At 50.7% G+C, this 11,552-nt stretch overlaps 1 protein-coding gene and 1 pseudogene across 1 annotated transcript; both read left to right on the top strand.

Moving 5' to 3' along the window:
* The first annotated feature begins 1,235 nt into the window (after positions 1-1,235).
* LOC104993042 lies at positions 1,236-2,208 on the top strand (annotated as a pseudogene).
* A 7,893-nt stretch (positions 2,209-10,101) lies between these two features.
* On the top strand, positions 10,102-11,040 carry LOC104993002 (olfactory receptor 13J1-like). Its single transcript, XM_010846063.1, has one exon. It carries the CDS (start codon positions 10,102-10,104, stop codon positions 11,038-11,040), a length of 939 nt encoding a protein of 312 aa, XP_010844365.1.
* The last annotated feature ends 512 nt before the right edge of the window (positions 11,041-11,552 follow it).

Raw genomic sequence — 11,552 nt, forward strand, 5'->3', positions numbered from 1 at the left:
CTGAGCCCACCTCAGAAGAGACATGGAGGCTCCTGGGCAAAGATGTGGCCGCTTCCCACCTTCCCCTTATAGAGTGGGTCAGTGACCCAGGACACCTCTGCCAGATTAGAACCTGCATTTCCCTCCTGTGAAATATTATTGTCAATATCATTTATTCTAAAAAGCTATATGGAGGCCAAGAGGAGACTCAATTTTCTTTTATGTCGAGAGTTAAATATTTGACCAGTGACTCTATTGGGATAAGTATGTTCTTGTATATTCTTTTAAAATTCAATTCATGGTCTCTGATCTTAAGGAGAGACACCTGAATAAGTCCTGAAAAGACACCTGAGGGTCCTCTCTGTCCTTCAGCAATGGTTCCCTCCCTCTCATTCTTCCTGTAGAATTGCATCTATCGTTCATATCAGCCGGTGAGCTTATTCTTCCTCAATAAACCATGTCTGTCCCCAGAGCTATACCTTTGCCCAAGAAGTTCCCTTTTGAAGGCTTGTCCTCCCTCTCCTCCCCACTAGGGGGATGCTTCTTCTCTTCAGAGCCCAGCTCCTCTCTCCTCCTCTCCCACCTACCCCCTGCACAGTTGCCTGCTCCCTTCTTCCTCCCACAGCCCTTGGCCACCCTATGCAGTAGAAATGTTCAACCTTTATGCCCAAAGGAATGAGGTGACCATCATTCATCACGCACGTGCCTTCCCAAGCTCATCCCACTTAATTTGAGAAAGAGGAGCAGCGCTTGTTACAAATGCAGCATCTCTTGTCCACATAGTTTTCTTACTGATATAGCCCAGCACCTAAACACCCTGCACAGGGTAGGCACTCAACAAATCCTCAGTAACTGAATGAATCTGAAATCCTATGGGCATCATTCAGCCACATGAAATCATAACCTAGAAAACGTGCTTCCTCTTAATAACCAAGATCACTCCAGATTCAAAAGGAGCTCAAGAAACAAGAATTTATTCTCTTGTCTCCCCTAGGGCAGCCTGGGGAGAAGAGAGAAGAGCCTAGGTGATTAGAATGGACCCTGTCTCCTGTAACTTACACCAGAACTACAGAACTGAGGGGGCTGGCTTGCAGACCTGAAGTCCACTCTCTCATTGTACCGATGGTGAAACTGAGTTCCAGAGGCAGGGCTGACCCGCCCCAGGTCACACATCCACGTTGCTTGGCTCCCAGGCCCACTGGTGCTTTTATCCAAACCTTCATGGTGCAGATGGGAAAAGAAAGACAATGAGACGGATGAAGAGTGAGACGAATGGGGCAAACCAGATGGCCGTGACAGACTTTGCCCTGCTGGGGCTACACGACCACCACAACCTAGAGATGGTCCTGTTTGTACTCTGCCTGGGCATCTACTCCATGAACGTGCTAGGGAACGCCCTCCTCATCGGGCTGAACATGCTGGACCCCCACCTGCACACCCCCATGTACTTCTTCCTCAGCAACCTGGCCTCATGGACATCTGTGGCACATTCTCTTTCATGCCTCTCATAATGGTCAACTTCTTGGAAACCCAAAGCACCATCTCCTTCCCTGGCTGTGCCCTGCAGATGTACCCTACCCTGGCGCTGGGCTCCATGGAGTGCGTGCTCCTGGCCATGATGGTGCATGACTGGTACGTGGCCATCTGCCAGCTGCTTTGCTACTCAGAGCTCATGAGCTGGCACACGAGCATGTGGATGGTGGCGCTGAGCTGGGGGGAAGGCTGTGCCAACTCCCTTCTCCATTCCATTCTCACCTGGAGCCTCCCCTTCTGTGGCCACAATATCATCAATCCCTACTTCTGTGAGAACTTGGCAGTGCTGAAACTAGCCTGTGGGGACATCTCTCTCAATGCACTGATATTAACGGTGTCTTCAGCTGTTGTGACACTGCCCCTACTGCTGCTCATCTTCCTGTCCTACGTGTTCATCCTCACTGCCCTCCTGAGGGTGCCCACTGCTGCCGGCCGGCACAAAGCCTTCTCTACCTGCTCTGCCCACCTCACAGTGGTGGTGATTTCTATGGGACTATCTCCTTCATGTACTTCAAGCCCAAGGCCAAGGACCTCTACTTGGATAAGCTTCTTGCACTGTTCTACGGGGTCGTGACCCCATCGCTTAACCCCATCATCTACAGCCTAAGGAATGCAGAGATGAAAGCTGCTGCCGTAGCTCTGCTGAGGGGAGATCTCCTCTCCAGGAAGATGGCCCGCTTTCCTGTTGTTCTCTAAGTCCATCAGGCAGGTGTGTGTGTGCTGAGTCACTTTAGTCCTGTCCAAATCTTTGGGAACCTATGGACTCTAGTCTTCCAGGCTTCTTTGTCCATGGCATTCTTCAGGCAAGAATACTAGAGTAGGTTGCCAGGTCCTCTTCCAGGGGATCTTCCCGACCCAGGTATCGAACCAAGGTCTCTTATGTCTCCTGTATTGTCAGGGGGATTCTTTACCACTAGCACCACCTGGGGAACTAGTTATACTGCGGTGTGACTTCAAAATTGTAGAGGCTTAAAAATACAAAAGTTCTTTTTCTTGCTCAATCTCCAGGTCCATCAGAGATTGGATGGGGGATCTACTTCATCTTTTTCATCCTGTGGGCCTCAAGATGATAAAGCATCTGCCTTATGCACACTACTGGTCAAATGGCAAAAGAAGAAGAGAAGATGACAAAGCCTGTGTGGTTTCTTTCAGCTCCCACTCAGAAATGACCTGGTGCTTCCACTTCTACCTCCTTGGCCAATCATTCAGGGCACAGGCCAGAGCGGACACCAAGGCCTGGGGATGCCCACTTACCCCACTTCTGGAGGGACGGGTAAGACTAAGGAATCCTGAAGAGCCTGGTGACAATGCCACTACCCTACAGCCAACCCAGGAGCTACTAGAGATTTCTAGAGCTTCCATTCTCTGGCCAGCTGTGCCTCACTGGCTGCTTCCCGGTTAATCACCCCAGGGAGCACTGGTTAGCTGGCTTGTGTGACTCGGGACTGGAGTATCCAGCTAGGTTTCCACTGGCCCTCCAAGAGCTTACTCTGCTCTCAGGTTCTGGGTTCAGGTTGAGCACGAGAGAATCTGGAAGAGATGGAAAGGCAGAGGCAAGGCCATGCTGAGGTGGTGGAGCCCTCACTTGCTGTCAGTGCAGCCCCTTGGGCTCCTGCCAGGCCACCTGCAGCTGCTGTGAGGCCGGAGCGAAGGGAGCTCCAATGCAGAGAGTGCCAGTTCCTCCTGCGGGTCACCAGTGTCACTGAGTCGAAGGCAGTGAGGGCCAGACATGAGTTCCACCATGTCCTCTTGAGCACTGGTCTGTCCTCACCTGCCCCTTCATGCCACCCGAGAGCAAGCCACCAAGCACAGAGGCCGAGCATGGCACAGGCTTCTCCTGCAGCTCCCACAAATGACAGCTCTGTTCTCCACAACAAAGCCTTACATCACACACTGGTCCTGCTACTTTGGCCAGATCCTAGCTGATTCACCACCCAAGAACCTATGATGCCTCCCCCTACCACAGAAGGAAGACCACATTCTTCAGCTGAGTCCTTGGGCCCCCAGAAAACAGCCCCCGCTTTGTGAGCCCGATGTTCTACTCACCCCTGCATACCACCAACCCCTCTCCACACTGTCGGTACTCTCCACATCTCTGTATGTTGTTCATGCTGTTCTCTGCGGAGATCTGGGGCTTTTTTTCAAGCCACCTTAGACTCCATCACTTGAACACAGCCTTTCCTAGCTTTTTAAAGGGGCTCTCTCCTTTGTGTCCCACCACACTTTGTTGGCACATTTTGTTTGCTATCTAAACCCTACTGACAGATATTGAAGCTGAAACTCCAATACTTTGGCCACCTGATGCAAAGACCTGACATTTGAAAAGACCCTGATGCTGGGAAAATTGAAGGCAGGAGGAGAAGGGGACAACAGAGGATGAGATTGTTGGATGGCATCACCAACTCAATGGGTATGAGTTTGAGTAAACTCCAGGAGTTGGTGATGGACAGGGAGGCCTGGCATGCTGCAGTCCATGGGGTCACAAAGATTCAGACACAACTGAAGGACTGAACTGAACTGAAGCCCTTCTGCTTTCTGTCCACAATGTTTCATAACAATGTGGGTGCCTCGAGGGCAGGACTCTTTAGGGGCTTGTCTCTGCAGCTCCACAGAGCTTTCCCAACAGAAGGTTATTGAACTGTCACTCAAATACACAGATGACACCACCCTATTGGCAGAAATTGAAGAGGAACTAAAGAGCCTCTTGATGAAGGTGAAAGAGAAGAGTGAAAAAGCTGGTTTAAAATTCAACATTCAAAAAACAAAGATCATGGCATCCAGTCCAATCACTTCATGGCAAACAGATGAGGAAACAATGGAAACAGTGACAGACTATTTTCTTGGGCTCTAAAAATCACTGTATATGGTGACCACAGGCATGAAATTCAAAGACACTTGGCTACTTGAAAGAAAAAGTATGAGAAACCTAGACAGCATATTACAAAGCAGACATATTACTTTGCCGACAAAGGTTTGTCTAGTCAAAGCTGTGGTTTTTCCAGTAGTCATGTATGGATGTGAGAGTTGTGCCATAAAGAAAGCTGAGCACCGAAGAATTGATGCTTTTGAACTGTGGTATTGGAGAAGTGCCGGGAGCCAGCTTGAGGAACTCCGCCCATGGCGAAGGTCATGAGGAAGGAGGCTCGGCATATGCAAAGGCGGGATCGAGCCTCAGGAATCCCCCTGGAAATTCTCGAGCATCTACCCCCAAAACCAGAGTCTGCCTACTTTACTGCTTTGTGCTCTCACCTACACCTCTGACTTTACAGGGGCTGTCCCCCACCACCTATCTCTGAAAAAGAGTTAACTTACAGCTCCGGTTAATAAAGTTCCTGGGCATGACAAGAGTGTTTCAACCTACAAACTCCTTTGGAAGTCCTCTAGCCTGCCTGAACAGGTTCTTCCGACCACATGTGATTGTTCACAGCCTCCCAACCGTAAGAGGCATGAGATGTTCTAAACTGTCTAAATACAGATTCCTATGAGCTGTTAAAAGATTGATTTGAAATTGTATTGGTGAAGGGTTTTTCAATTATTGGGCCAATGTTTGCTGCTAAGTTTCCATATCCCTTACCTACTGTGTCCCTGGGAGTGTATTGATTAATATAATTGGTGTATAGGAATGTAAGTAGTAGCTTTAATGTTTGTAACCTTGGGCCCTTGAGTTAATTCTTTTCTTGTTATAGCCCACCACACCTTTGCCCTATAGGAATGCAACTTTATCTAATGCTTTCGGAGGGTGGCGCCTGACTTTAGAATAATCACCTTTAGAGAAAAGTAAGTTTTCTGAAGAAAGGGTCATAAAATGTTAACAGGCCTCCTGGCCAGAAGGTGATGTAAATCACCTAAACTTTTGCATATTATAAGTTTTCAGGAAGAAAGCCTGGCTTACTGCTGACTCTACCCCTTCCCGCATTATCCTCTATGCACAACTTAAGGTATAAAAACTACTTTGGAAAATAAAGTGCGGGCTTGTTCACCAAAGTTTCATCTCCCCATGTCGTTCTTTCTCTCACCTCTGGCTGAATTTCCATCTGGAACGTGGAGGCTCGTCAACCCTACTAATTTTGCCTGGGCTTCTAAGATCTGACAAGGGAGTCCTTAGTGTCTCCTCTCCTTTGGGAGAACGGGAGGATGCCTGCGGCCTAGGTAGGTGACAGAAATTCCTTGTCTTGGACTTTTATTGGGTTTCCACGTAAACCAAGTTATTCAGCCTCTTTTCTCCACTGACTTTTCTCACTGAGCTATCCTTATTTAACCACTCTTTATATCTTTAATTCTATCGTATCCTGATCGCCGAAGCCGTCTCCCCTTCGAATTCCCTGGATCCACCGGGGCTGGACTCTGGTAGAGAAGACTCATGAGAGTCCCTTGGACAGCAAGGAGATCAAACCAATCAATCCGAAAGGCAATCAACCCTGAATATTCATTGGAAGGACTGATACTGAACCTGAAGCTCCAATATTCTGGACACCTGATGCGAAGAACTGACTCACTGGGAAAGATGCTGAGGCTGGGAAAGATTGGAGGCAGGAGGAGAAGGGGAAGACAGAGGATGAGATGATTGGATGGCATCACCAATGAATGGACATGAGTTTGAGTGAACTCCAGGAGTTGGTGATGGACAGGGAGGCCTGGCATGCTGCAATTCTTGGGGTTGCAAAGAGTCAGACACGACTAAGTGACTGAACTGAGCTGATGGCCAGAAGAAGCTTGAGTGGAAATTGAGTGTGACTGTTAATGGGGACAGAGTTTCCCTTAAAGGTGAAACTGCCTATCAATTGTTCATTCAGTCACTCCAATGTCTTTAAATGTATTCACCAAGAGTGGCCTATACATTGACTTAATTCTGCATCCATCCATCCATTCATTTATTGATCCTGTAAATGTTGATGGCCCACACTGAGGACTGACCTGTGAAGGTGGAGTCCTGGCCCTAAGCCACCTCCTCCAACTTTTCTACACCAATTAAGATCTCTAAGTAGACTCTGTGTAATTGGGTCTTTGGGACATCATCCCTGAAGTATCCCAAAATTTCTAAGCTGGGTGAATTTCCCCTTCTGCGTCTAAATTGCCTTGGGGATGGTGCAGTCCCCAGGTTCAGGAAGCTCTGAAAGGTCCTTGCTCCCCAGGAGGCTGTCAGCCAGCCTGGGGCTGGGAACTGCTCGGGCGGGCAGTCCCTGGCTGCTGACAGTGAACCACTGGGCACCCTGCTCAGCCTTGAGCCCACCAGAATCTCCTAGTTCTATAAAGCCTGATAAACTGCAGAAAATGCGCTGAATTCTAAGTGCTTGGTCTACTTCTCCCAAATTCTAAGAGCTCCACTTCACTGTATCACATTGCAAACACTTCACTAAACTCTACGAAAGCCTAGGTGTGTCTTCTTAGTTTGGAAAGCTCCAGTAATGTGAAACTCCGGGTCCTGTCCACTGAGGTTCCCTGGCTAGAGGAGGCTCAGACCTGCTTCTTGGACCTGTTTTCTCCTGATTACAGCCAGTGAAGGTTCCTGGTCTCAGAAACATCTTCCAGGAAACAAGGCACATGGATCTGGAAGAGGCTGAAGGTAAGTAAAAAAATGGTGACATGGGGCAGAGGAAAGGGCTGGGATCAGGAGCCCCAGGGAACTCCTGCAGCCCTGGTTTCCCCTCTAACTCACTGTGCAGCACTGGGCAAGCCCCTTCCTTCTTTGAGTTTCATTTCTCCCATACATAACAAGGGGTGGTCTTGCTGATCTGCAAGCCCCCTCCCAGTTCAGACAGGTGTCATCCAGGCTAGGAACCACTCGGACTGAGCAGCCAGCTGCTCACTCCCAATGTGTCTTAGCCTCAGGAAGTGGCAATGGGACAGGAAGAAGTTGGCTGTGGCCAAGCTGGGGGCTTCAGCTTGGCCTTCAGAATCTGGGTGAGCAGGGGAGAGGGAGACCTCCCTGTGGGCTGGTGGGGCTAAGCAACAGGCTGGCAGCCAGTGAGAAAGGTGAGCACCATCCTCCAGGTGCACACACACGGCCGTGATGCATACAGGACAGAGGGCTCAGGTGGGCTGGGAGAGGATAAAGGGAGGCTCCCCAGGGGAAGTGGCACTTGAACTGGTTTTCAGATAGCATTTGGCCAGAAGATACACTGAAAGACACTGTGGGCTCTGCAAACGAAGCTCCCTGGCCCAGCTCTGGGAAGCAGAGTCCCACAGCCTGCAGCCACATCCCTCCTCCCGGCTCTTCTTGGCCCCCAGTCCAGGAGAGAAGGCTGAGCGGCTCAGATTCTCAGGTTCTCAGCACTCGGGCCAGAAGGCAGATGAAGCACTGAGCAGGTCTGCTCACCATGTCCCGGGTCTGAGCTTTCTTTGTGCTCATGGTTCATCCCAGGCAGAGATTGCTCCCCAAGCGCAGGGCTGCTGCTTCTCCCGTGATACGTCAGGGCCCCTGCCTGGTCTCCACGCACCTCCTCTGTCCTGCCTGGTCCTCTGAAGCTCTGGCCACAGGTCCAAGGGCCTCTGAAGCTCTGCACAGAGGTCCAGTGCTCTCTTTGCTGCAGAAAGGCCACTCCGCCCCCAAGGCAGCACGCAAAGCTCGGGACCCCACGTCTGTGCATGTGAGGGCAGAGTCCACAGGGGCCCCAACCTGGCCTGACTGGGTGCTGGAGGCCCAGGGAGACCCAGAGAGTCCACATCAGGAAGGATTTCGTGACCCGCTGAGTGGCCTGACAGCAAAAAGAAAAGTGTGTCTAAGGGAGTAACCTTCCTGTCACTAGAGGCATGCCAACAGAAGCAGGATGAGGCTCAGCTAGGAACTGGAGAGGATTATTATCAGGGAATGGTTGAGACTTCCTGGCCTGGAGGCCCATGTGTTCTCATTCCTTCCGCTAATGCCTAGCACCCTGTCTGGGGTGTGATAGGAACTCAGTCCCGTCTCGATTCTGAAAGGAATAAACATGGTAGGACTAACAGAAGGAAACTGTCTCCCGCAAGGGTGGCATTGAGAGGACTGGTGCCCAGCCCAGACCAGGCTTGGACAGTGTGTCCCACGGGTTCCAAGAGCCCAAAACACGAGGGAAAGTTTAAGTCCTGCTCCTTAGCTGGTGAGAAGATTAGGAGTAGGGGGAGACACTTAGGAGAAAGATGTCCATCTAGGGTGATGAACGAACAACCAATATTTGGGGTTTAACAGAAGCAAACATCTTGTGAGCTCAGTGCAGCTGTCTTGTTGTTAGGAGAACAGGATTCTAGACTCATCTTGCCAGGAACCTACTGTGCAGCCTCAGTTTCCCTACCTGCACAGTGGGAGCTCCAGTGGATTAATCTCTCAGAGCTTATTGCAATTTGATGCCTAGGAGTTCATGAAGCCCAAGCAGCCCTGGCTCAGGTTAAGACAAAATAAGAGGCAGGCTGAAAGGCCCATCAAACTTTCACTCAAAAACACATCAGTAGTCAGTTCAGTTGCTCAGTCGTGTCCAACTCTTTGTGACCCCATGAACTGCAGCATGCCAGGCTTCTCTGTCCATCATCAACTCCCAGAGCTTGCTCAAACTCGTGTCTCTTGAGTCAGTGGTGCCATCCAACCATCTCATCCTCTGTCTTCCCCTTCTCATCCCGCCTTCAATCTTTCCCAGGATCAGGATCTTTGCTAATTAGTCAGCTCTTTGCATCAGGTGTTCAAAGTATTGGAGCTTCAGTTTCAGCATCAGTCCTTCCAATGAATATGGTGAAGATCAATTCTGATGGTCAGTCCCCAGTAGCTGATGAAGCAGGACCTATGGGCTCACAGGTGGAGGAGCCCCTAATAGGCTCAGAGGCCAGGAGCCCCTAATAGGCTCAGAGGCCAGGAGCCCCTCCAATGCAAAGCACGTGTGCTTCATGCATGGAGACCAGAGCTGACTGCAGAGGCAAGTCAGAGTTTTGCAGGCTGGGAGATAAATGAGACAGGCATCTCCATCCGTGGGAACAGTATGATACAACTCAAGACTTCCTGAAAGCCAGGAAGACCGTCAGAGACCATCTAGCCCAGTGATTCTCAAAGTGTGGTCCCCTGACCAACAGAACAGCATCACTCAGACTGAATAAGATAGAAACTGTGCTTTCACAAACTTTCCAGGTGATTCCCATGTAATCCTTACAGGTGATTCTAAGATTTGAGGACCTTCCATCCAGCTCATTGTTCCCGAAACTGTGCTGCTAGAATACTTATTTGCAGGAGGTTAATGGGTGCTCTGTAAAAGGAGGATCTATGGTCAAATAAGTTTGGGAACTACCTACTCTCTGCATCACTTTCAGAAAGTCACCAATCACAGTGGTGTGATAACGACTCTGAGAAGTTCCACAGTAAATTCTTTGCTTTTGATTAATCCAACGTTGTTTCAAATTGCTTTTTCAGATTGCCCACATTTCCATTAACACTCTCTTAGAGAAATTCTGACCCACCTCATTCCTCACTTTTCACGTGGATCTATTGAAGATTGGAAGAAGTATGGGGACTGCCCAGAGTTTCAGAGAGAAAGTGTGTCAGGGATCGAAAAGCCCTAGCAATACGATTCACCCCTAAACCCTGTACCCTCTTTCCCTGCCTCCTAGCCGTGCGTCCCTCCAGAGCTCTGTGATATGGAGCCAGTCAACAGCACAGAGGTGTCTGAGTTCTTCCTGAAAGGATTTTCAGGTTACCCTGCCCTGGAGCACCTGCTCTTCCCTCTGTGCTCAGCCATGTACCTGGTGACCCTGCTGGGGAACACAGGCATCGTGGTGGTCAGCGTGCTGGATGCCCGCCTGCACACACCCATGTACTTCTTCCTGGGCAACCTCTCCATCCTGGACATCTGCTACACGTCCACTTTTGTGCCCCTGATGCTTGTCCACCTCCTTTCAGCCCAGAAGACCATCTCCTTTCTTGGCTGTGCACTGGAGATGTGTCTGAGTCTGTCTACAGGCTCCACAGAGTGTCTGCTGCTTGCCATCATGGCCTATGATCGATACCTGGCCATCTGCCGGCCCCTTAGGTACCCCGTGCTGATGAGCCACCGGCTCTGCTGGTTGCTGGCGGGAGCCGCCTGGGTCTTCTGTCTCTTCATGTCAGTGACTGAGACAGTCATCGCCATGAGGCTGCCCTTCTGCGGCCACCGTGTGGTCAGTCACTTCACCTGTGAGATCCTGGCAGTCCTGAAGCTGGCCTGTGGTGACACGTCCATCAGTGAGGTCTTCCTGCTGGTGGGTGCCATCTTGCTGCTGCCCGTGCCCCTGGCCTTCATCTGCCTGTCCTACACGCTTATCCTGGCCACCACCCTGAGGGTACCCTCAGCCGCCGGGCGCCGCAAAGCCTTCTCTACTTGCTCAGCACACCTGGCTGTGGTGATGCTTTTCTATGGCACCGTTATCTTCATGTACATGAAACCCAAGAGCAAGGAGGCCCGTATCTCTGACGAGGTCTTCACGGTCCTCTATGCTGTGGTCACACCCATGCTGAACCCCGTCATCTACAGCCTGAGGAACAAGGAGGTGAAGGAGGCCGCCAGGAAGGTGTGGGGCAGGATACAGACCTCCAGGTGAGGGAGACCAGGGCTCCTGCAGGTTAGCAGCTCAGGTCTGCCTTCGCCTACAGAGAGGATGGATAGGGCACAGGGTTGGGGGTCTGGAATCTTCAACCCAGAAAGGCAGCACCACCTCCCACTGATCCTGCCACATATCCGAGCTCACAATTCCACCTTTGTTCCTTCCCCAGGCAGAGCCCTGGGCCAGCTCTCAGCATCAGTCTCCGCTACTTGACACCAGCCTCCCGGCTGGACTCAGGATTTCAGTCTTGTTCCAGCCAATCTATCCTCCAAGGGTCATCCAGAGGGATATTTTGGAAAAGTCTATTTGATCATGTCTTTCTCTTGAATGGAACCTCTGAATAGCTCCCAGAGCTCTGAGGATGAAGTGAAAGGGCTTTACTGGGGGCATTCAGGACCCCTGCAGCTTGGCCCTGCTGGACATGACCAATCCCCTTCCCCACCCTGTGCCCCACAGACTCCCTCCTGTCAGCCACACACACCAACCCGGCAGGAGCCTTGTGCTCCCAG

This window comes from Bison bison, unplaced genomic scaffold, assembly GCF_000754665.1.
Source record: "Bison bison bison isolate TAMUID 2011002044 unplaced genomic scaffold, Bison_UMD1.0 scf7180017864230, whole genome shotgun sequence".
Lineage (NCBI taxonomy): Eukaryota > Metazoa > Chordata > Mammalia > Artiodactyla > Bovidae > Bison > Bison bison.

Excerpts from the sequence above, each read along its gene's own strand:
- LOC104993002 (XM_010846063.1), top strand. The coding sequence starts at position 10,102 with ATGGAGCCAGTCAACAGCACAGAGGTGTCTGAGTTCTTCCTGAAAGGA.